The sequence below is a fragment of the Toxorhynchites rutilus genome, chromosome 2, assembly GCF_029784135.1.
Source record: "Toxorhynchites rutilus septentrionalis strain SRP chromosome 2, ASM2978413v1, whole genome shotgun sequence".
Taxonomy (NCBI): domain Eukaryota; kingdom Metazoa; phylum Arthropoda; class Insecta; order Diptera; family Culicidae; genus Toxorhynchites; species Toxorhynchites rutilus.
In genome coordinates this window covers 320,709,762-320,736,965 of record NC_073745.1, presented here as the reverse complement: position 1 = coordinate 320,736,965, position 27,204 = coordinate 320,709,762, and the positions used below count along the sequence as shown (strand labels likewise).

At 38.0% G+C, this 27,204-nt stretch overlaps 1 protein-coding gene across 7 annotated transcripts in view; it reads left to right on the top strand.

Moving 5' to 3' along the window:
• LOC129765053 (protein GDAP2 homolog) overlaps positions 1-27,204 on the top strand; it is a 315,411-nt gene that overhangs the window by 204,051 nt on the left and 84,156 nt on the right. For 5 of the 7 annotated variants that reach the window (XM_055764883.1, XM_055764879.1, XM_055764884.1 and 2 more), the window contains exon 10: positions 3,314-3,337. The exons of the other annotated variants lie outside the window; for them this stretch is intronic. In XM_055764883.1, the coding sequence (XP_055620858.1) occupies positions 3,314-3,337 (24 nt within the window). The remainder of the gene's footprint in view (positions 1-3,313; positions 3,338-27,204) is intronic. 7 annotated transcript variants of the gene reach the window in all.

The window sequence follows — 27,204 nt, the reverse complement described above, 5'->3', positions numbered from 1 at the left end:
AACTGGAGCTGATTAACGGGTTCAATCACACATCACAAAGGAGTAATTTCAGTGTTTCGCTATTTATCCCACGCATCCACGCTCCATGAGTACGCAATTTTATTTGTAATCGAATGCGAGTACGTTTTATATGCAATGAAGTTCACGAAGCATATATAAGCATATTTAACAAAACACGGTAGACTTTCAAGTCCTACCTGGTAGCACAAGGACTGTATCGAAAAGTCTTTAGCAACATCTATTCGTGAATAAAAATAAAACGCGATTATTATTTCGTTTTTGGTTTATTGAAGATCAGTTTAATGTGAAACAATAGTGTGGCTAACATAAGTCAAAATATTATGCTCTGTAGAACGAACGCACTTTTGACGAAAGATCTTTCATCAAATTTTGCACAGTAGCTATTGTGCATATCCTGGTTGTTACTGTCCAATTATTTCTGATTTTCTTCATGGTTTGGGAAACTGTTCCCCACTTCTTGAAGGTCCTTTTCACAATCGTCCAGTAACTTTCAATTGATCGGATCTCTGGACAATTTGATTCATTGATGTTTTTCTCGACGAATTGGATATTATTGTTTAAGAGCCACTGTAATGTGCAGATGCCAAATCCGGCCAGAAGAGAAGGGGAGACATCTTTGTAAATTTGAGCATTTGAGCATTTTGAGTTGTACCTTTTGTGAAGAAAATAGGAGACCGCAGACCACAAGTACAAATAACTGATTAATGGTCAGGAAGGAAGTGTCTCGTGTAATACTAACCTCGAGTCAACCACGAGTAATCGGTTACATAATACTAACATAGTCTTTTGGCAAAGTTGTCAATATATTGATCTCCTGGCCCCGTCAGGCTAATTCCATATGAGTTAAAGGGTGTGTCACATCAAATTGCATCACGGAAAAAACGCTGTAGAAATTTAATTTTTAGGAATTATATCTTCAGCTTTCGCTTATAATCAGATAAGAGTGTATAAATCACGTTGGCCATGCTTCACTGTAAATTTTTCGTAAATTTGGAAAAATGTCGTCGAACGAAAAAGAGCGTCGTGAATTAATCCTGTGCACTCATTTCGAGAATCCGGAGTTGTCACATCGGGACATTGGTAAGATGCTGGGAATCGTCCAATCCACGGTCAGTAGAGTACTAAAACGATACTTCGAGAACCTAACCATCGACCGGAAGGTGAAGAACGGCAAAAATGGATGCTCCGTCAGTGAAAAAGACCACAAGCGCGTAGTTAACCAGTTTAGACGTGATCCGAGAAGTTCGGTCCGGGATGTCGCCAATAAGCTGAATTTGTCAAGTTCATTCGTCCAGCGGACCAAGCAGCGGGAGGGCCTGCGTACATACAGGGTTCAGAAGGCTCCTAACCGCGACGAAAGGCAAAACATGGTGGGGAAGACGCGAGCCCGGAAGCTGTACACCGAAATGCTGACGAAGCCGCATTGCCTGGTAATGGACGACGAAACCTACGTCAAAGCGGACTTTCGTCAGCTGCCGGGCCTGTTGTTCTTCTCCGCAGAGGACAAATTCAGCGTTCCGGAGGAGATTCGCAAGCTGAAACTATCCAAGTTTGCCAAAAAGTACATGGTGTGGCAAGCGATCTGACCGGCACGGTAAACGGGCAGGTTTACCTTAAGGAGTGCCTACAGAAGCGCTTACTACCATTATTGAGGCAGCACGAGGGCCCGACCATCTTCTGGCCGGACCTCGCTTCGTGCCACTATTCAAAGGACGTGTTGGAGTGGTACGAAGTCAACGGGGTCACCTTCGTGCCAAAGGAAATGAACCCGCCCAACGCGCCGGAGCTTCGCCCAATAGAGAAATATTGGGCGATTATGAAGCAGGCCCTCCGGAAGAACCCAAAAGTTGTCAAATCGGAGGCGGACTTCAAGAGAAAATGGATTTCTGTTCAAAAAAAACTACAACCTGACGTTGTACAGAACCTTATGGACAGGGTAAAGAGGAAGGTGCGTGCATACGGGCTTGGGCTCGAAGTGTGAATAAAAAGAAAATGCCAAAAGTTGTTTAATAGTTTTTATTTTACTGTCTAAAATTTTCAAAAGGATCGATCTACTGGGCGAATTTCTACAGCGTTTTTTCCGTGATGCAATTTGATGTGACACACCCTTTAAATAAAAATGTATACTTCGGAAAAAAAACAAAAAACAATACGTTTCACCTTCTTCCAATTGCTGCTTTCTCATTCACAATAATGTTGCACTTCTGTATGACCGATCCAAGAAACATATTTGGTTAATCTCCGCAATTTTTTTTATTGTTTACTGTTGTGTCTTACCTTCAACAGTCCCTGCGATTTAGACAGAATTCGCTTTTCTGTATATACTTCTTTATGCAATCCACTTCGTCCCAATGATAACACTAAATGGGATTCTTAACTTCCCCAACCAACCATTATAACTAATAATGAAGTATAACTATGTTGCTAAGGGGGGTCGTTCCTTTATAGTGTTCTTAATTACACAAGTAGGTCGATATTTTGTTGGATGGTCGGGCAGCGCTTGCGGGGAGAACACCGTTGGTTATAACTTTAACGATAGGATTCAAGTGGAAAAAATGAGGTTTTGTCAATTGAATTGAAAATCATTCTTGCGTAGGATCGTAATCATTGTATTTAAATTCGATCAGATATTGACCTTTGATTGTTAATAATAATGTTATTGACTCTACATTGGCAGCAATTCAAAAAGGGATTGAAATTTTATCACAAAATGTTTTCTCTCACAAAGAGCAATCCATTCGAATGTTTGCCATATTTTGAAAAAGAAAAGATAGCCAAAGTGAGATAAAAAAAACCCATGCGCAAACAAACCCAACATTGCTCACCTCAAACCCGTCGTCATAATCTCTAAATTAGAGGAGTTTCAGTCCTACTGAATTGCACCCGCAATGCATCATAAAGCAACTACTCAATCAACCCACAGGACCGCGGTCATTATCATCATTTCATCAGCGTCTCTTCATCTCGGCAGTGCGATAAAGTAATTAAACATCCCGTGTCACCCTTGTTGGGTGGAATTTGCTCCGTCCTCTATTTAAACACTGATTAATCAGACTTATCTCGAAAATTACAAGACCAAAGCGAGGATTAATGCGCATTTGTTTTTGGCCGAAACGCGCGCCATCGCTCATAATTCGTAATGTCGGAGGTCGGTTTAATGCTAGTGCTTGAAAAGTAGCGTAGATGATTACAAAATTTATCAAACTGAATAACAAATTTGATTGAGAGCGTTTTGACCGAGTAATGAGATAACAACACTAACCTAAATTTTACCTATTTCTATTTTGTTTAGTTCACCATTACTGGTGGATTACGAGTGAGTACCGGAACCGAACAAATACTATTTCATTTTTTCTTCTTTTAACGTCTGCTCTTCCGTATCGTAGAATAGTTTCATTTCTGCTCAACCCGTAGCTTAGGATAGAGGAATACGATTCTCAGTTAGTTCTATATAGGCTCATACCGTTTTTAAAATATTCTATTTTCCATTAACATGATTCACTAGAAAGCGTAGCTTAGAAGATTTGCATGACTCCTAGTAACCCGTTTTCTAATTTTTTCAAATGATCAGCCGATATTTCGTTTCTGCCAAGTAACGTGTACCTCAGTAATTTGTAGCCGGAATTTGAACAATTATATATTCAACTTCTCACGACGTCGTCATTCGGTTTCTCTAGCCGACTGAGCAAGTATTTTTATTGATAACCACTCATATTCATATGCACCATCCATTTTTTTTATTCCTCCGTCATTTACTATATAATACTTAAGTATTTTCTTTCGCAGCATGCTCGCTTCTTTTATTTGCAACAGTGAAACATTACTCGCAATTGGCTACTACATTTTGAAAAATTTTATGGCATGTTAATTTTATACTCTTCTACAATTCCATTAATTTATTGGTTGCTTTTCTTGAGTTCTCTTGAAGCTTTTCTTTCCCTAATACATTCCTGTGGTACGCAATGCGTAGCCGTTGTAGATTAAACCTTTGAGTAAATGAGGTTCTTATAAAATTATTCTAAGAAGTGAGAATCAATTGAAGTGTTATTCACTGTGGCGGCCCATTCAACTCACACTAACGCAATATGTATACAGTCAACCCTCCTATAACGCGGTGAGTGCGTTATATGGAAACCGCGCTATAAGAAACTCAGAATGAGTACAAATCACATCATTCGTACCGCGTAGTATGGAGACCAATGAGAGATCATAAAAGGAAATGATGAAAAAATAAAACAAAAAGTAGAAGGGTCTGAACCTAGGGGCACGGACCGAAGTTTGACGTTGGACTGTAATTGTTCAGAACAGTTGTTTTTTTAAATGTAATTCTTTCCGTTGTTCAGTTGAATTCTTTTGAAACTCTAAATAGTAGCCCTGAAAATGCCGGAAACCGTCAAACGGTTTTTAACGGTTTGTACTTATAATGAGTCATGAAGATTAACCCTTTGCGGTCGTTTGTTGGCTCTCAGTCACCACAGCAAGGAATCATACTAAATACATCATTAAACGATGTCATAGTTTAATTTTATTCTAAACGAATTTCAATGTCTAGTGAACTTTTTCACGGATGTATACGGAGTTTCTGTGAATAATAGGTAACGGTACTTGATATTAACAAAATATTGTAAGCGTGGAAAAATAAGAGGATCTCTTTCAAGGAAAATTAATTCCGACCGCAAAGGGTTAGTATTTCATTTCGTTTCATTTTTGTGATGCGATGTAATGACGATATTAATAGGTCCTCGCCTGATAATCGCTGCAATCCTCCTAGTATTGATATCATTTATCACTGTACAATTGCCAATGTTGCCGCAGCTCGGAAGACACTCGCTTATGATGTTCGTCACCCCGTCATATACAAAAGTCATTCCCTAACTGGAATATCTTCAACCGGACTTATCTATAACAGGGCATACATTAACTGGGATGCAAAGTTATGTATCAATGATACATGTTATCTTCAATTCGAAGTATTGCTTTCGCTGTTTTGCAGTCCAGCTAGCGAGTAAAATTTGACAAGTGTATTGATTTTTCGGCCCAATTAACGAACCTTTTTTATTTGTTAAATTGTACACTTGTGTTATTATTTCCATTGTTGAGGTCTCAGGCGAAAAAAATGCTGGATAAATTTGCTGTCTAATGGTATATGTTATAACAGATATCGTAGAGATTTAGCGTAATATGCATTTGAAAACTCTTAGACAAACATTACATTTTTTGGTAGAGTGACCCCCTATATAGACGTAGTCCTACGTCAAAACTAAACTAAAAATTTTCATTTAGATGTTAAAATGTCAAAACTGCATTCGGATGTTCTTCTCTGATAAAAGTTGATACCTACCTAGATGGGGACTACAAACCGTTGATGATGCTGAAGTTAAAGAAGTGGCTTCGCATACTCAATCTGCACATTATTTCTGTAACCATTTTTAAAGTATACTGATTTTTTGTAAACAAAACATAATACGCTTGTGCACATTTGTGAACTCTACAACAGTTCATGTTGCAAACGTTTCATCTTTCCTACACGCAAAACGTTTATCTTCGAATAATGTATTAGTAGCAGCTGAATACTACTGAAATTATTTAGAGAGTGCAGAATTCATTCAAACTCTTGTGATCATCCTTTCTCTTTTACATTTCAGATAAACCCCTTTCTGTTCTCTACCGCTCCTCTATCCAGCTTAATAACCAAAAGGGCGCACCTTTTCCATAGATCTCCCTTAAGGTGAAGTTGGAAGCTAGCCACAATGGCGCTCATTTCTTTCATCTGCCTCCCTACACCCTCGCCCAAAAAATCTATAATTTTGCGAAACGGTGTGAAGAAAATGATCGTTTTCGCACACTTCCCATCAAGTAATATCAACCAAATTCTAATCGATTACTCACAAGATGTTAAATTTTCATCTGCTGTCGCACTTTATAGTTAAAAACGTCGGAAAACTCTCTGCTCTGAAAGTTAAATTTTCGTTTTTCAATCTTCGGCAATGGTTTTGTTTGTATTGGTGAAAGCATCGTTATTTTTTCGACACTGATGCCAGACAACATCATCGAAACAGCTATAAAAACCACTCAATAAAAGGTTATTCCTGAGTTATAGCGTTTCATGTCATGAAAATCAATAGAATAAAAATGGTGTTGATATCAATACAATTATTATTTTTTCATTGAATGGGTCTTTAATGTAAGTTTTAGCAACTTTAACATTGGGTAAGAAAATTGTATTGCGGAGCTCGGAACACTGCCACGGCTGCCTATGCTTTCAAAAACAGTAAACGGAAAAGTATTACATTCAATCAAAATGCCTCGGCCAACGAAAAGAAGGGTTAAGGCTCTCCAACGTGAATATGTGAAAATAATACGATCAACAAAGAAAAATATTAAGAAATTATCAACATCGAGTTACTATGCGGAAGAACTTGTTAATACCAAAAGAGCCCCAATTTGCATGTGTTATAAATTTTCTCATGTTACGCTCGCGTATAATCAAAATTTTACTTCATATGCAAATGCACCTTCTATATATATTTACATTTGCAATTGTTCATCGGAACATATCGTTCATACATTTTACTTTAGTATTGAAAGACTCGTGTCAATGAAGCGCCACACAGTCTGATAAGTGAATTGATCTATTTACGTGTGCTTTGCTCTTCTCTCACAAACACTATTACCCCATTTTTACTTGTGGGTTTACCTATACTACTACAATGGCTAGCTTCCACCTTCACCTTAAGCTCATCAAGTAGTTTGATACGTTTGGCAATGACAGCTACTTTTGCAGCACATCTTGACTTGCGAATCATATCCTCTTAGCCGGAGCTTGCCTCAAACCGATGTCGTAAACGGCTAAAAGATTATCTTGAATGTTTTTATAAACATATCCAGTTAAAATCATGCATTGGTTGCACGAAAAGAACTGACGGGACGTTGTTGAACGGAAACCGCGTTCTGAGAGTACTGCGTTATAGGAAGGTTGACTGTGTCATGTCAAATTTCAAAAACCGACTTTGCATATTTTGTTTATTGGCCCAAAAAATTATCTGTGCAAAGTTTCGGCTCAATCAGACATTATTTAGGGGGAAAATTGGGAAAATCGATGTCAAATGACTTAAAAATGCATGAAACGTCGAGATCTGGTGTCATCTCGAAAAAAAATTTCAGCCGAAAATCGACCAAAATTTTGAATGCTTTGAGGCACCCCTAAATGATGTCCGATTGAGCTGAAATTTTGCACATTTAATTTTTTTGGATTAATAAACAAAATGCACATGGTCGGTTCTTCAAGATCGATAATTATTTTTTTCCATACCTTCATTCCCTCTCAGTCCCTGTTATCAGAGCGCGCCTTTACTCGACTGGCAGCGCTTCTCCATACATGCAAACTAAACCGAAGAAACCATACCTCGACCGAAAGGTTACACACAGTCCAAATGGTCAGCAGAGTAGTGGTCAATAGATATGGGTAGGAATGATGAAGAAGAAATCGAAGAAAGAGAAAATAGTTTTGGAGAAGAACAAAGGTCATAGTTGAAATAAAAGTGATGTAGAAAGGAAGTCTAAAGGAATTGTTGAAGCCTAAAGTTTGACTTACAGCTATTGGAACTATCTAACAGTTTTTCCAAAACGGTAAAAAAAAATTAACTATGATCTAATTAAAACTTATCTAACTAAACTTACAGTACGGTGTCAAATAATCTTAACGCTACTTAAATCTAATTGCTATCACTAGTTATCTTCGTCAAGAGGTAATATTTTGCCTAAATCTAGTAAAAATTATACCTAACTTAAAAATATTCTAAATCTAGTAGATTATTCTAGGAATTTGACTTAAGTAAGACTGTAACCGATGATCTGAATTCGCAACTTCAACGTAGTTGGCACCCCGAGAACACATTCGTCAGCTTTACTGATCGGGTAGAAAAAGTAAACGTGAGTTTCAATTGTAGAGGAAGAGAACATAATCGAACTGCATGTATTGTTTCCTATAGGAATTTTATAATTCTTCATCCAAGTGAAAATACAAAGGATCTTTAAAAACGGAGAATATATTTATTTCGGTGCGTCAACAGTCCTAAAAGGTCGATTTCCGGCCAAAATTTTTTTCGATATAACACCAGATCTCGACGTTTCATGCATTTTAAAGTCATTTGGCATCGAAAAAAAATCTCCTTTGCATCTCCTTTACTCCTTGGAAGTTTTTCAAGAATAAAAAAAATCAAAACTTTGAGCGCTTTGAGGCACCCCTAAATCATGTCCGATTGAGCTGAAACTTTGATCATTTTTTGGGTCAATAAACAAAATGTACATGCTCGGTTTTTGAAATTCGATGATGAAATTTTTCCCATACATCCATTGAAACCCTAATGCATACAAGTCGCTATGAAAATTTGAATCGATTCTGTCGTAGTTGTTGAAATATTTTGTTCATTATCTTCTAGTACATACTTGTGAGAAGAACGCATTGAAAACTTCAACTTGAACAGAATTACTGGAAAAATTATTTGACTTATTGTTGAATTGTTGTAAAATATTTTTAAATGCTCAATTCTTTTTTTATTTGATCCCTTTGTAGCATATTTTATATTTCGAAATCCGGCTAACCTTCAATAAATCCTCGCAATATCGCGATATCCCTATAATATAGGGTGCCAATGAATGTATGGGAATAATCGACCTCAAAAATTTCAAAAAGTTATCCTATACAAAATGTTTACCACCTCGAAAAAACACCCTATGACAATCAATTGGACTTAAGGGAGAATGGCGCAAAGCGGTCAATGTCTGAGTTTTTTGAAAATCGGAAAATCACCCAGAGGGTTTTTTTTTATATATATTTTTTTTTCTCTCTACTATGGTGGCTTTCAATACATTTCCGGCTGGTTCGTCACTTTTACTTCCATTTTTGGAAGAATATCGGGAGTGAGAATTGAACTCGTGATCTCTGCGTGAGAGGTACGGATGTTACCACTACGCCAAATCGCCTCCACAAGGTTTCGGAATACGAGACGAAACGTATGGTTTGAAGTGCCAATAAAAATAATTATCTCAATTTTTCATTCGGAACTTGCTGCGAAATGTAGATTTGCACGATAATTACCCTTTGTAAAATATTAACAGGAAATCTCGACGAGTAATGCATTTTTAAGACATTTGGCACCAACAGTGTTTTTTTGGAAACCCCGATTTTCGGTGAGCTTTCAATTTTCAAAAAAAAAACTCAATTTTTTTCGTCTGTGACACTAATAAATGAAGTTCGAATGAGCTGATATTTTACAAAGGGTATATTATCGTGCAAATTAACATTTCGCAGCAAGTTCCGAATGAAAAATCGAGATAACTATTTTTCTTGGTACCCAAAACTATACGTTTCGTTTCAGAGTGTCGATTTTTGACAAAAAAAAATTTCGAGATGACACTAGATCTCGACGTTTCATGCAATTTTAAGACATTTGGCATCAAAAAAAAAGACGGGTGGGTAATGTCGGGGACATAACCGGAGTGACGTAGGACTATACACAGGGGACAGCTTTTGTTAAATATATATTTTAAATATATTGTTTTATTTTCTTCTCCTACGTGAATACCTACCTATCTACCTGAAAAATGGATTAGTTTACTGTTTACTCTTTATGAATATGTTGATGGTTCTGAAAAGAACCTTTGGTGTTGTGTTTTTGTTATCACTCGATATTCCCATCTTGTTCGGTTAAACCTTCCTGTTTAGCTATTGCGTTTGCCACTCGCCACAGCTTTCACAGTTGGAAAATTTCCTCCCATCCAGCTTGTGACATGTTGTTCAGTAAATTACATTTAATGCGACGTGCCGGAGAAACACTTTGCCACTCACTGAAACTAATTGTTGCCTTGATGAGCGCCGAACCGAAGCTGCTCTGTTCTTGATGCGGGTTTTCTGATTGTCGTGAGCAGCTTTGCAAGCCAACTCGAGCACTCCGACGGCCGAAGCTCTATAATCGCTGTTAGGTATACTGGTGCTCCGGCACCAATCCGTTCGGGCTAGTTACCCTTGCGGAGCAATCAGTGAATGCGACCAACAGGGAACTGGAGACCTGCACGGTTCGAGTGAGACTTTGCCTTTCCCTTAACTTGTCCTCCTTTGTTACGTCCACGATGCCGATGCCGTACAACCACACGGGTTTACGGTTTGAAAGAAAATAAGATATTTTTTGGGGTCCGCGTGTTTTATACTCTAGCGGTACACACTCACAGGATAAAGACAAATCGGTAGACTTAGCCAGAGGGACGAGTCCAACGAGGCGAACGAATGAGCGTTAAAAGGGAGCGATGGCAAAAAAATACATTCATTACGATTTGTTCGCTCGTTGGATTCACATGCAGGCTAAAAAGGGTCCTTTTCAGGATCACAAAATTATCTTCAATCTAAAGAGTTTATTGTTTTGTTATCACTCGATATCCTCATCTTGTTCGGCTAAACCTTCCTGTTTAGATATTTGTTACCACTCGCCACAGCTTTCACAGTTGGAAAATTTCTTTCCATCCAGCTTTGTGACATGTTGTACAGTAAATTACATTCAATGCGACGTGCCGAAGCGCCACTCAGTATCGCATTGGAGGCGATTTTAACCTGTAATTGAACATTTGCAATGACAGTGGTACAGTGTCGACTTTCAATGTGGGGTCATAATTTGGATCTCTATGTTTACAAAAATTTCCAACTAAATAAGTCGCATTACATGTCCGTCCAATTTGCTTAATGTCGAACTAATTGTAAATTACTGTACTTTCAATCTGGAAACAATTTAAGAATTGGTGAAAATTGAATAATCAGGAAAGTCCCCAACTATCAATAAGCTCAGAACAACTGTCAAATTCACATACTCATCAGATCCTGGCAAACAACCTGATGCCGTTTTGCGATTGCGTTTGCCATTCGCCACTCGCTGCAACTGCCTGTTGTCTTGATGTCCACCGAACCGAATGTGTTCTGTTCCGAATGCGGGTTTTCTTATCGTCGCGAGCATCTTTGCCAGCTAACACGATCACTTCGGCGGCCGAAACTATATAACGCCGGCTAGGTGGACTAGTGCACTGGTACTAACGCGCTCGGCCTAGCTACCCTTGCGGGGAACTCCAGATCAACACGGTTCGAGCGGGATTTTGCCTTTCCCTTCACTTTTCCTCCTTTACCATGTCCAGACATGGCTGCTTGGGTTGGTTTGTTGATGTGTTCTGATGCGAAACGATGTGGTGTACGGTTTGAATGAGAATGATCGTTACGGCAGCGGAGCGGGGATTTTTAAGCTGACTGGCTGGCTCGAGAGTTACGCATGTGTGAGACTGCGACCATTGTTTCGTTCATTTTTTTCTTTTTCCTTCCCAATCGTGCTTCATTCTATTTCGATGCTGCTCTGGTTGCCCGTTTTGGTCGGTACGATTTGAGGAGCACAAAATGGACCAATCAAAAATGGGCACATAGTGCATTTTGACAATGCTTGATATTTCACAATTATTCGATTATTTATCTCAAGAAAAATGAAATGTTATTCGTTATGATAGATGCGTAGATATATTTCCTATCAATTGATGCAAAAACCTTTGCGATCTATTGAGAAATACTCGAGTTATAAGCGTTCCAAATCTTGCATTTTTTCCTACTTGTTCAGTGCCTAGATTTCCATTTCACCCCCTATATCTTCCGGTTAGACGTAGTCCTACGTCAAAAAAATTTTAGATTTCCTTTACTCTCCCCTTGGATGATTTTTCGATTTTCAAAAAAACTCAAACTTTGGCCGCTTTGCGCCACTCTCCCTTAAGTCCGATTGAGCTAATATTTGGCATAGGGTGTTTTTTCGAAGTGGTGTACATTTTTTATAAAGTAACTTTTTGAAATTCGAGATGACAATTGGCACCCTACCCTATATTCTAAACCCAGCTGACAACAACTGTGCTGATAATGGAGTCGCGTGGTAGCCTATTCTTTCTGGAAACATAAAGCGTTCGTTTCGATCATTAATCATATGACTCAAGTAGAACTAAAATCAATATAAAGCCATCGACATTGAACACGATGAAAAACATAACATTATACCAGCAAAAACATGACCTCAAACAATGCGCTGTCTCTGCCCCACTAGAACCCAGCAGGGTCATTAGCGCAGCGCATCGAAGCAGCCACCACCCCCAAGGGATGACATGGTGGTGTGCCCTCCTCCCCCTATGATATTATTAACGACGACACTGAGACTCGCCATAAATGTACCCAGACACGACCCGTTGACGTCATCGCAAGAAAGCATCCCACACGCAGTTTTAAAAATCCATTCTCCCACTGAATTGAACGTTCGACGCTGCAGATGTCCGTGGCGCACGAAAACACATCAAATTCGTCAAAGATCGCGACGCGAGTTTGGGGGTGCAGCCATTGTTACGTCGAACCCGGGGTGGAACAAGGTTGCTGTCAATTTTTGATAGGGTGAAAAGCAACAATGGGGGCGAGGTATGGGGTGATTTATGAATGAATGGATGGGTGAGTTCATAAAGCAGGAGAGGGAGAGAGAGCACGAGAGTATTGTAAAAGGTTAGGGAGAAAAGCCGCTTTCTCCGTGCGAGTTACTAGAATGAAGGGCTGTTGCACCTTTTGAGCAATTGACCAATCAACTGTGACGTGAATTTGTACTGTTCATGGAAACCTAGAGATGAAACTTTACATATACAGTGATGGCTCTATACAGCACACATTATCACTCATATAAACACGATACATTTCATGAAAGTGGCAAAAAAGTATGAGGTAAAAAGAGTTTTGCGATGATTTGATCTATTTTTTCCAGTTTTGGAGATGACGATATACTTACCTAAAATAACTGGAAAGTTCGAAACTACACTTTCAAAGAAATCTTTATTCTATAGTAGATGATAGTGCGTATTCGTTTTTGTAAAAAAAGTTCAAGAGTTTTTTTAAAATTCGATTAGTTAAAAAATTGCTTGTGGGGTAAAAGTTCGTTTTGCTCTGAAAAAAATTTATAAAATGTTTTCAACAAAATTAACGGGATCCACAAGAAGAAAGTTGATTTGAAGAAATGCACTCCAGAAATGCTCAAATGACCCGACAGAGGCTTCGGGAGGGAGTCTCGAAGCATCGGATTGCGGCAGACCTCGGTATTCCTTAATCAGCTCTGAGGCTCATATCAGAAAGTGATTTACAATTTGAATCTTCTTTTATTGATATTTCTACTTCTGCTGGGATGTGTCAGCGAGTACCTAGGGCGGTTCAGATAGGTATTTAGGAGTGAGCAGTCTGAGGATCTGGCGGACCATTGCAGGGCACTGGACAAAGCTTTCTATGGTATAACTCTCAAAGATTTACGGCGTCTGGCGTTTGATTTTACGGAAGCTAACAACCTCCAGCACGAATTCAACCAAGTTGCAAAACTGGTAGGAAGGGATTTTGATTCTAGCTTCATGAGGAACCATCGTCTGTCTCTTCGAACCCCACAACAGCGCAACGGAGCAACAGCGCTCCAAGGCAAAGCGTCGGAATCCTCAGAATCGAAATCCAATATGAGGAATAAAAATAAACAATTGCTTAAAAATAATTCAGAATGAATTTCAAATGAAAAATGTTTTTATTTTCATCATGCATTCAATTCAATAAAGGTTATGCTTCGTTTATGTTTATGTTTCACAATAAATTTCAAAGAAATATGTTTATTTCAACAATGAGTTTAAATAAATCAAGTGAAGGTAACTATGTATTTATAAACTTGATCTATATAAATAAAAATGATTTGGTGTCCGTTCCTCACGATTCAACTCAAGAACGGAGAAACGGATTTAAACAGTCAGTATCAGGACTTATGCGTCATAGTCTGCATCGGGTTAATATGTCAAAAAGAAATTATATACCGCGAGTATAGATTACGTACATAAAAATAATTTCTGTGGGAACTTGAGTGTTCGAAATGATTTATATCAATATATCAATTATGGGTGGGACGAAGTTCGCCGGGTCAGCTAATTTGTTAATAAAAACGAAATCTGTTTCAAATGTTGGACATTTTCGGATATCTTGTATTGTCAGTCTCCTCCCTCTCAAAAATTTCCACGTGGTATGTTCGACCATAACACCCACTCTTCTCCACCCATAAAAACCATAGAACACCCCCCTCCTGTCTACTGGACGGTGTCTACACTCTTTAGTAATGATACTTCTCCCGCTGATGATAAACCATTTATTTTTGGTATAAGTTATCTCAGAAGTTCAATTCAATAAGTGCGCACCTTTGCCCCCATTAAGGGGGCGCACCATTGCCCCCACAATTTCCTTTTACTATAAATTGTCTATTACTTCTACAAAAATTTGTCCTTATAATATAAAATTATTTTCAGACGCAATTCTCGTTCAAAATTCTTCAATCATTTGGAAATAACATGTTTCTCCGTTGCATGGAATACCAAATTGGACCATTCCTTTCGCCAGTTTAGGGCACACCAACACATTTGGCCTTCCATTTTTGTTAATATAGATAGAAGATACAGGAATGCGTTATTCCGTCTGAAAATCCTTTTCCACTTTCGAACAAAAATTAATTTCGTTAGCGCCAACATCAAATGGACTAACAACGCTTAGCTAATTGCAGAACATATGGGAATTCAATTTTCCGAATTTTCCGACCTTCGTTCAGAGTTTTCCGAAAATTTCCCGGTTTTTCTCCCCACTATATTGATCTACGGGAAGAGAGGAATACAACAAAATAAAGAAGGCTAAAATCGGACCATCCCTTCTACGGGTTTTCCGCTTACCAACAGATTTTGCCATACATTTTTATTTATATAGACATATTTTTGTAGTCATAGATTCATTTGACTCAGGCTTATATTTATGTAGTTCTTAGCTATTTAGACTTGTGTTTAAAAATGATACGTGATGACTCTTTGTCTTCATCTGCATGATTGAATAAACAGATGAAAAGGGTAGTAATGGCTTTAATGGTATTTTTGTGTACATTTTTGAACAGAATGTGGTACCGAATTCTACCTTGAAGACTTGAGAGAAAAGCGCGCAATCACCATTGTTATTGTTGCCATAAGCCAATATGGAGGTATAATAAGGATATAATTCTAAAACGTGCATTTTCAGCGGGAAAATGTAGCCGATATTGGGCTTACAAATCATGGTTCGGCTTCACATATATGTTTATTAGTACGGTAGAAAATGACAATAGATTGGTAGCATTTACCAACAAATTCATTATATTTACTAATTATTTTTTCAGCGTAGTCAAATACACATTTTTTGTATCAATAACTTTTTAATTACTGCAATAACAAAAGCACTGCAGTGCAATTTCTCCCTTATCGGTAACGAAATTTCCTGATTTTCAAGATTTTTCCAGGTCGTCGACACCATACTGAAGTACTCGCTGTATGTCTGTCTGTTCATTCTGGTTGATGGAAAATAATCCGCACCAAATCCTTTTAAGTCCCTCTAGTATAAAGCTATACTATCCAGCCATATGTTGCTTTTCTTACGATAAAAAGTAACCTCGAAAAGAAAGTCAGTTTCTCTTTTCCCAACTGATTAAAATAAATGATAAAAACGAGTGTATTTGGTGGAATGCTTTTATTCAATCATTCAACGTTTGTTAAGTCATTAAAATCATTAAATTTCATAAATCACAACTACACCTTATCTACCATAATTCTGTATCCTTTACGTTTAGGATATGTTTTAAAAAATAAAATTGTCTTTTCCTCATCGATCTCACATCTGCAACAGAGACATAGCCCGAATCATCTCAATGGTTTTGGTCCCGATTTATAATCATGCGTTGAATCATCCAATATTTTGCAGAAAGTATCTGCTCTGCCTTCTTCATCGCGATTACTATTGTTCGTTTTATAACGCTCTATAATGTATACTGTCCGAGCATATTCGAACAGGTTCCGAGTTGCTTTTGATAGCTTCACGATTCGCAGGTTCGGTAACAGGTAGTATCTTAGGGCGCGCAACCACAAGCTATGTATGATAGATCTTAATATTGTATCCTTTTCCAACGGGAGGCTAGCAAGGAACCAGGTCAGGAATGGTCCTCGTTTCGGACCTCTCCTCTTCCATTTTATCTGATCCCACGTTGTTATTAGCGGCCCTTTTTCTGTAATCGTTTTCTCCAGCACCCTATTCTCAAAGTAAGGATTCTCGTCGAAGTAGAAATAAACGTGAGCCCCGTCGTTATCATCAGCGAGGTAGAACTCTTCCACGTGGATGCTATCCAGATAATGCAAGCAACTATCCTTGTCTTCGGCAAGAAGATGCTTCAATTTGGGATGGTTTGCAATTGCTGTTGGCCAGAAATTTGGTATGCGTTGTATTATTCTGGCACGCCGCTCGAACAACACGTTGGTTACTTTAACAGGTGAAAATGCTAGATTCCCTTCAAGCTCGGAAGAACACAGCGCCAGTTTCTCAAGCACTTCCCATTTGTCGAAGCTCGGGATATCATCGCACCTTCGTGTACCACTGTGAGCCATTAATTGATTTTGATTTTTTCTTTCCATTACTACTGTTTTCATTTTTCGCTTTTCACAAGAATATATTAAACTTTGTGATAATGTTGCTTCCATCGTGCAGAGGTTTTGCAAACTTTCCGAAAGACAATAGAGAGAACAAAAAAATTGCTTTTTTCGGCGAGTTCTGCAAAGCTTTGTGTTTATTTTTTGCATGTAGCTTTGGCAGTTGTCGATGGCAGTGCTGCAGATTTCGATTAAATATCAACCATTATTGATGTTAAGCTGCTTCTACACTTCTACACTACACTGCCATGGGAGGGGGAGGGGGAGGTTGATTGTCTGCCATGCAAATTAAACACAAATTTCTACATTACTCGAGAATTAATCAAGCAAATGAAACAAAATTTGGAATATGGAGGTTTTAGGGTACAATAAATGGTTATATGGTTGTTAGACCCTCCACTCCTCTCTCTAAGGTGCTACCATACAGATGAAACACAAATTTCTCGAGAATTAATCAAACAAACGAAACCAAATTTGGCATGTGGAGGTTTTACGGTGCAATACATGTTTTTATGGTGGTTAGATACTCCCCCCCCCTTTTTTTTCTAAGGGAGGGCTGCAATACAATTCGAGAATTGATCAAGCAAATGAAACCAAATTTGACATGTGGAAGTTTTAGGATGCAAGAAATGTTTTCACGGTGGTTAGACACTCCCCCCACCTCTCTAAAGGAGAACTGCCCTACAAATGTAAGACAAATTTCTGCATAATTTGAAAACTAATCAAGCAAATAGAGCCAAATTTGTCATGCAAATGTTTTAGGGGACATGAAACTTTTCCATGGTGAATAGACACTTCTCCCCTCTCTCTGAGGGGGGGGGTGGACTGCCATAGAAATGAAGCATATACTTCTGCATAATTCAAGAACTAATCCAGCAAACTGAACCAAATTTGGCATGTGGAGGTTTTAGGGGGCAAGAAACATTTCTAAAGTGGTTCAAAACTCTTCCCACCTTTCTGAGGGAAAAAAATTGTCCGATTTACGGCCGTCTTTATTCTATCATATTTTCTGTATAAAACATTTATTCCATGTAACGGAGAAACATATTATTTGCAAGTGATTGAAAAATCTTGAACGAGAATTATGTCTGAAAATAATCTGATATTATAATGATGAGTTTTGATTGAAATACTAGGAATTTTATAGTTAAAGGTAAATTCAACAGTTTTGCGATTGGACCCATGAACTTGCTCATAGTAAGGAAACGTGAATGCTTGAAGGTATTGATAACAAAAAACAAATTTTGGGCGGGACGAAGTTTGCCTGGTCAGCTAGTAGAAGTATAAAATGCCAGAGCTATGAAAATCATGATGTTTTGTTCTGAAATTGTAACAATTCGGTGAAAAGTGCAAATAATCAATTCAATCCAGATTTGAAATTTGTTTTTAGAGCTAATATTGTTAAGCAGGTTTTGCCCAAATTGAGCCATTCGTTAGCATGATCTACCGTGGGATATAGGTAGAATATGAACAGATTGTGAGAAAAACGAATCACGAATCAAGTCATCATCTAGGTAACTTGTGTGGAAAGAAACACCTTTCCGTTCTTCACTGAATTCCAAACATAATATTGGGTTGGGAAAAAAGAAAATTATTTTTGCACAAAATTCAAAACTTTATTTAACTTTCCTGCACTCGCACGCAAAATCATATCTTATATGCTCGCTCACAATGTCACAAACTGTGCGTGTTTCTGTAATATTGCTATTGTATATTTTAGGTGTTGGTATTGATTTAAAGAATATTTAAAGTTTCATTTAAAAGATTGTGTTGTACTGATGCAAAACAAAACACCTCTACTGTTGCCAATTCTGACCGTTTCTGGTCAATCGTCAACTTCACGCAAATGGTTTAAAACTGTTTCAGGGTCGAGTTTTAGCTCCTGGGCGATGTTACGACCGCTAACATGCCTGTCAACTTCGATTATTACTATGATGTTATGGTCCATCTTTAACATCAAAAACTCCTGAACGGAACCAACGAAATCAAAATTGCACGTAATTATCTGTTACTGTATTGGCACCATAAACACAATTCACAATTTCAGTGGTCTGGCTTGAACTTTCGCCTTTATCAAAGAAAAACTGTAAAATTACCGAATTCTCTCTTTGTTGACTACCCTTGGTCACACACTGTAACCCACAACGTCTACAATGCGGTCGTATTTTGGATACCACCCTTTAATATTTTTTTAACTGTAATAGAATTCAATGTTGTAAGACCTAAAGGTCACGAGTTCAATTCTCACTCCCGACATTATTCCTTCGGAATGGGAGTAAAGCTGTGGTCCAAGTGACGAACAAAAATAGTGACAAAAGGTTAAACGTTACTATAATGTAGAATAACCAGCTGTACAAATGTTGTATTTATATTTTTATAAATATATATTTATTAAAAATACAAGTTTATTGTTATCGCATGGTTTAAAATATTTTATTCAAAGTAATGGCCAATGGGAGCTGTACATTTTCCCATCTGTCAGGCAATTTATAAACTTACATATTTATAAGAATTGAAGCGCTGCTCAGTGCACATCTCATTGATGAAAACAAATAGTATTCGGAAGGACCCAAGTCTGGTGAATAAGCCACTTACGATAGTAATCCCAATTAATCTGTTTTCCTTACTCAATGTGACGCAGCATTGTCATTAGAAAAAATCGTTTGTCACTCTTAACGTTGTGATTTGTCGAGAGCATGCTCGTTGTAAGTTTTCACCAACATTTTATGGCAATTGGAAGCGGATGTTTTCAAATATATAGCTAATAATCAATCAGGTTTGTGAGCAAAATAATCCTGGATTTTTCATCGTGGTAATAATCAATGTCATTATGTTATGTGAGTTTTGAACCAACAACAAATCGAATGTCGAAAAAGTAGATGGAGCATGGTCTAGGAACACGGATGGAAGCTGTGATCACATGAATTGGATTTTTCAAAAGGGTTGTCAGAGCAAAATTTTTTTTACCCCTCTCGTTTTCAATTTCGTAAATCTTCCCCCGGTACTAAAGTCAAATACGTAATGTCCTACTTAAAAAAAACAGGAAGTGGGTTATATCTGTGGTATAACCGCAGTGTTGACGTAGGACTATCTTTGATTTAGTGATCATTTGTTTGAAGTTGAATTATAATCCATTCTGAATGAATGAATATTTGGGGGACTTTGAGGGAAAACGAGAGCGTTACGTTGGAGGCACAAAGTTTTATGCATATAATATTGGATACGAAAATATTCTACTGATAGGGAAGAATAATCTTCAGAAACTTTCCTGTTAATTGCACTTGATTGAAAAATCATAAAACGAAATGCAATTGATCGCAGTTTTATATGAATAAAAAACATTTAAATAAACTTTTTCGCTTGAATGTTATTTTTAATTCCAAGGGAACTGGCAGATTGTTTTTCAGCAACGGTAACCTCTTTCCGGTGTGTGCTCCCGTGGCTTCTATGTTGGATTTCAGCATTCAGTATTTGTTGTATATTATATTATTAGAATTCATATCAGTTTTAGTTTTTGTACAATTACGAATTAAATTCGTTTATTGTTTGCTTTCCGTCTATTAAAAAAAATGCACACTATGCAATGTCCCATGGTGATTACGTTTCATATGCAATTGTGTGGACAACTGCAAAATTCAACTGAGCTAAAGAGCTGTTCCAAATGAGCAGCTCACTTGTATGAGCTGAACGGCTCTGAGCCGCTCACCATGATGAGCTGATTTGCCCATCTCTAGTTCGAAACATACTGAATGTGTTTCACCACCAGAATATCGCTTCAGTATGCTTTTTATTCGTGATTGAATCGAGAGAAAGTGTGGTTTACTATGGCAATTTGGAAGGCAAATTAGAGGCGAATGAACTCTCTGAGCTTGAAACTTTCAGCGACTGAGCAATAATTTTTGTTGTGCGTGCATCCAATATTGGATACGAACGTATCCTACTGATGGGGAGGAATAATCTTCAGAAGCTCTTCTGTTATTGCACTTGATTGAAAAATCACAAAACAAAAAGTATTTGGTCGCATTATTATATGAATAGAAAACATTAAAATAAACTCTTTCGCTTGAATTTAATTTTCAATACCAAGGGGAACTGGCAGATTACTTTTCAGCAACGATCACTTCTTCCCGGATTCTTCTCGATAACCAGCAAACGAAAAGAGTTGCGTGCGTGTATGTGTGCGTGTGTGGCGGCTGCTCCAATGCCTCAAGCGGAACCAATTTTCGATTTTACACCCCGGTATAGAAATGAAAGACGTAGTCCTACGTCAAAAATTAGGAAATATTTTCTGGCAGTCGAATCCATTGGAGGCTTCCATGGTCGAATTAGTAGCTGCTTTCCTGCTGATCAACACATAGTGACAACTTCCAGTTACCCAAGAAGATATTTCGATGAAAGAAGACATTGAAAAAGACGATTTAAAATTAGGAAACGAAGTGTCCGAAATTCGATCGGAGTGAAATTGGATATGCTTTTTCAAAGAGAAGAAAATCTTGGATCCACCATTTATTCTCTTTCTGATAATTTCAGTTACCAGGAAAACATATTCCTGAAACTTTTTGACTGGTTTTTAATTTACTTCAACAGCGCGGCTAACAATTCTACCCCTCAATAATACGTTACCTTCTGCCATGCCTTTCGAATCGTCACTTTGATTGTTTTCTTGAAGGTTTATTTTTCTGGAGTATCCGCGTTGACGGAATTGAGCTTCATATTACGAAATGGGGGAGTAGGCATGACAATATAGGTTTGCAGAAGAAATGAACACACTTTTGAAATGAAAATTATGAATGAAAATTATTTTTTCCAAATCAAATTAGTACTCTATGTGGAATAAAATCACTTTTGCTTGCAAGTAATGAAAAAATATCACACAAAAATTGTGTCTAATGATAATTTTATATTATAACGGTAAGTTTTGGTGAGAATATCTGAAAATTCATAAAAAATAGTTTAAGTTAGGGCCAGAACAACGTACTTCAAGTAGGTAAATAATGCCAAGAAAAAAATTTCATACAAATTTTAGCGATTTAAAACTGCCTTAGGGCCGACTAATCTGATAGAGAATACAAACTAATATCGTATCCAGATGTCGACACAATGCCGCTGTCAACGCGAGTTATTTCTGGAACGAAAGTAGAGTTCTAAAAAAATGGAGAAAATTTGAATTCCAGCACGATCAAATGAAGTAAGTAATTCATCGAACAAAGATATTATCTACGTAAGTGTAATCACATTTTTAAACATTTTTTCGATCTAATAGATGAAGTCGAAATAGATATTAGATCGATAATGTTTCATGCAAGATCGGATCGTTCGACATTATTCGAAGAATATGATGTAAACAGAATTTATTCCTTTTCAATTTCGTCTCAATATTTCGATTGTCATGAGCCTCTCGTTTTTCATAAAAATGCAAAGAAACAATCGCAGAACGCAAACCCTATGTTGCCGTTTTTAAACCACCTCTAGCACGGAACAAATAGTATTCCATATCAAAAATTCAATTGGAGAATACTCTTGGGATAGCTGATGAATAAGTTAACATGGAAACATTTTTGTATCAAAAATAAGCCTCAGCCCATTGTCCATTATTAACAACCGGCGAATTGTTGTAAGCTCTCGTGAATCCGCTCGCCATTGATGTCTTCTCGCAAATGTCGAGACGATAATTCATCGCGCTCTCCGAGCGCGTGCCCGCTCTGGAGAGCGGAGTGTGTGAATCAAATTCATGAGAAGCGACGCCACGGAGCGACCAATGCACACCTTCCTCCGTTTTCTCTCTCCAAATGATCATCAGTCATCGCGACGCTTTCATCGGTTTCGGATTGGAGTGTTCAGCCGCGTTGGAGCCGTATTTCAAGGGACCAAATATTGGCGTTGTTGAGGAGCGAGGAAAACTTTTCCTCAGTCCCGGGCCATTTTCCGGAGTGCTTGCGTAGGTCCAGCGTGTGTGTGCATTGGTGTGTTTTTTGGGAAATTTTCCAACCAATTTCACCCTGTTATCTGTTACGTGTTACATTTTCCGAGTGGGAATCCGGTATTGTGCCACCTTAACAAGTGATCCAAAAGTGGTGAAATGAGACAAAAATCATTCGTTTGGATGAGCAAAAACAGGAGCGCCGTAACCAAATGACCACAGAAATTGACAGAGGATGGAACTGATGATGATGGACTGACGTCGTGTTTATACGGTGAAAAGATGAAGCAGCGAGAGGACGGAGGATGGAAAATCTATTTATAAAATCATTTCCAATTTGCGTGAGAGTTTTTGTTCGCTCCACTTTGCGACGCTCGGCCGTGTTTGGGATTTCCTCTCGTTGGTGGAAAAGTGGTGGTGAAAACGGGCGGTGGTGACTGCGGTGGGGTGAAGTTGGTCAGTTTCGTTGTGGATTTTACGATGGAAATATTGTTACCAGAAAATCGATTGTGTGGTTAAAATATGCCTATTTATGGATTAGTGATGATTGAACGCGCGATGATATTGCTAGAGCGCAGATAATTCAGGATGCCAAATAAGTTTTGCTAAGCTATATGTATTTCTTGATTGTTCAGGATGATTATTTGATTGTAAAGACTTGTGATGAATACCGTAATTTGGCTGACTGAAGATGAACGAAGTGTGATCAACATCGTGAGGATACGAACAATGACTTTCCTCGTCTCAAGTTTGAGGCTCTTATTTCGCAAAAAAAAAACCAGGAAGACGAATGATTAAAATTTAGTCGGTATTTGGATTTCCATCTACGCATTTTGAGCGAGAGCATTAACAATCATGCCTCGAAAATATAATCCGATTGTAAATTTTCTAACTCTTTCTTGAAAAAGCGGGAGATATGATAAAGATAGTCAGGATTATACAATTGAATAGTAACGAGTGTCATATAAAAGAGTCCAAAAATCAAAGCATTTTACGAATTTATACTCATGTTTCTGTTGGTTTGTTCCGCCACAGAGAGGAGACTTCTCTGTGTCATAATCCTCAACATCGAATTCACATCCCTTCCATCGCTAAATAAGATACGATGAGATTCTCATACGGAAGCTTTACCCGCAACGGCTAGAGCTGTGACCACACAAAAAGGCGCCATCAGATTAATTTTCCAATTATTTAATATCTATTGACGTTGGTTTTTGACGCAGTAGAACTCTAATGAATTCGACTTCGGTTCCAGTGACGGCAATGAGACCTGTTTCAGTCCATACATGCACAAAGCGCCTCGAACTGGATACCGCCTGTTGCTCATCTAATCATATGTTAAACTGGCGTTCGCATTATTATTTATCGCACAGAGATGAGAAGATGAGTTATCCTGTATTTTTAAAACTCATTCGCCTAGCCACATTTTTAGTATTTTACTCACGAAAAGTAGTTGCCCTGTCATAGCCTATGATATATTTTCTAAGCTGAACAGAATGTAAACAAATTGTGTAGACCTTGAAATCATATAATTCATTTTCTTCATTTCTACAAACAACAATTTTATGGATTCATTTGCAATTTTTGGAAAAATCCTGAAATAAAGATTTATATTGCTCTTGCCCAAAATTGCGTATTTCCCGCCAACTCTTGACATACAACATTTCTTCAATTTAACTAGATTCTAGTTTGAATCAATTTTTTTCGTTACACTGGAGACTCTTCCTTTTTTCTTCGTTTACGGAGACTTTCAATCTTACGATTCATTCGTCTCCGACACTGGAGATCATCCGAATCAACCGATTAACTCAGGCTTTAAGGCGTGAAAACAAAACATTCAATCAGCAACGAAGTCAATTGCGGAACACTCAATGATCAGTCGGATGATAACAACAAAATAACGAACGTAAGAAAGAGGAAAAATCATACGAGTGCAGTCTGTCAAATTTCTTTTAGGAAGACGTTTGCGCCAGTTTTCATTCAGAGCGTCCAACACGTATTCTGTACACTCATTTCCGTTGATTTTAGTTTTGATGTATGAAAGACAAAAAATCTGTATAAGTCACAATCAGGATTGCCAACTATAATTTTCAAAAATCAGGAATAATGAAATTAAAAATCAGGAAGTAATAAGGGTAGCTCATATTTGGTTGTCCGGAAAGTTCGTGCCGATTTCTATGAAAAAGAAAGCTTCATTTTCATAGGCAAATATCCATTAATTAAATTTCTTTAGCACAGTATTGTTCCACAATCTTTCACGCAGCTTTCATATTCAATACTCCCAGAACATGTGTGCTTTCTCGTCATAAATTTGTGAAGATATTTTTTATATTTCATAATATTTCTTCTTCTTTTTGGCTTCAAGTCGGTTTAAACTTTCCAGTTCATTCGCCTCTATTTCATAATATTTTTGTTTTGGTCGGAATTTTGCACCGACCTGAACCTGTGCTATTCTGAATGTGCAATATCCGGTTAGCTTAGCTGATGGGATAGCACCTCTCAGCCTAAGGGTGGGTTTAGACTAGTGATATATTCATGTGAAGAAATATGATGAGATTTATAGAAATCGCATCAACCGATTACACTAGCGTGAACTTCTATAATGAATATATTCATATTTTCGGTGAATTTATTCACCTAAAGTAGAACTGCATCCAACTTTAGTGATTTCTCACCAGTGAGAAATTCACAAGCGTTTACATATGCTGAATTTATTCAAGTTATATATACCTCGAATAAGAGTACCATATTTATTCTCACCCGTTTACACCTATTTTCACGTGATTAAATCCATCTATAGCTATAGATTTCCCTAATCTAAACCCGCCATAAGACATGTGTTCTTCGTATCATGTATTATTTGAGCTGTACAATTTTTCATATTAATTATAAAATCGGGTGTCATATTTTAAACAGTTAGTATTTTCCTGTTATTTTGGTATCCAAAACAAATTTAAATTCAGAGAAAGCAAAAAAAGACGGGTGGGTAATGTCGGGGACATAACCGGAGTGACGTAGGACTATACAAAGGGGACAGCTTTTGTTAAATATATATTTTAAATATATTGTTTTATTTTCTTCTCCTACGTGAATACCTATCTATCTACCTGAAAAATGGATTAGTTTACTGTTTACTCTTTATGAATATGTTGATGGTTCTGAAAAGAACCTTTGGTGTTGTGTTTTTTTATCACTCGATATTCCCATCTTGTTCGGTTAAACCTTCCTGTTTAGCTATTGCGGTTGCCACTCGCCACAGCTTTCACAGTTGGAAAATTTCTTCCCATCCAGCTTGTGACATATTTTACAGTAAATTACATTCAACGGCACGTCGCATTACCACCACTCAGTATCGGATTGGAGGTAATTTTAACCTGTAATTGAACATTTGCGATTTGCGATGGTACAGTGTCGACTTTCAATGTGGGGTCATAATTTGGACCCCGAACTCTATGTTTACAAAAATGTCCAACTAAATATGTCACATTACAGGTCCGTCCAATTGACTAAATGTCGAGATAAGTGTAAATTACTGTACTTTCAATCTAGAAGCAATTTAAGAATTGATGAAAATCAATAAGCTCAGAACAACTGCCAAATTCACATACTCATCAGATCCTGGCAAACAAATTATGAAAAAATCAATTTGTGTTTTATTATTATTTTGGATAATGTTTTAGAAAGCATTGAACTGTATTTCCTAAACTCTTTTTTGGAAGGTTTAATGGCCCTGAAAAGCGCCTTGTTTTATGGAAAGGTTCCAATTTAGTATACTTTGTACTCGTGGTTTTGAAAAAAACCATTTCGAACGCCCTCGATGCCGCCTTGTTCTGGATTTGCCACCAAAGCAGTTTGTATAAAGAACAAACTTTTTTCTTCTGCTACCTGATGCCGTTTTGCGATTGCGTTTGCCACTCGCCACTCGCTGCAACTGCCTGTTGTCTTGATGTCCACCGAACCGAATGTGTTCTGTTCCGAATGCTGGTTTTCTTATCGTCGCGAGCAGCTTTGCCAGCTAACTCGATCACTTCGGCGGCCGAAACTATATAACGCCGGCTAGGTGGACTAGTGCACTGGTACTAACGCGCTCGGCCTAGCTACCCTTGCGGGGAACTCCAGATCAACACGGTTCGAGCGGGATTTTGCCTTTCCCTTCACTTTTCCTCCTTTACCATGTCCAGACATGGCTGCTTGGGTTGGTTTGTTGATGTGTTGTGATGCGAACCGATGTGGTGTACGATTTGAATGAGAATGATCGTTACGGAAGGAAGGAAGGTATTGTATTATAGAGACTTTAAACTTTTGCAGTTCATTCGTCTCTAGCCTTGAGAAAGGCCCTTTGAAAACTCTACTCTACTTTACTCCAGCGCTACCACCTCTGCCCTCTTGCCTTGAGAAAGGCACTCGATCCCTCGCCGTCCAGCCCGTCCAGCAACGATGTTGTCCAGTCGGTGTCCACACAAAGAATGTGGATCGTTACGGCAGCGGAGCGGGGATTTTTAAGCTGACTGGCTGGCTCGAGAATTACGCATGTGTGACGACCAATGTTTCGTTCATTTTTTTCTTTTTCCTTTCCAATCGTGCTTCATTCTATTTCGCTGCTGCTCTGGTTGCCCGTTTTGGTCGGTACGATTTGAGGAGCATAAAATGGACCAATCAAAAATGGGCACATAGTGCATTTTGACAATGCTTGATATTTCACAATTATT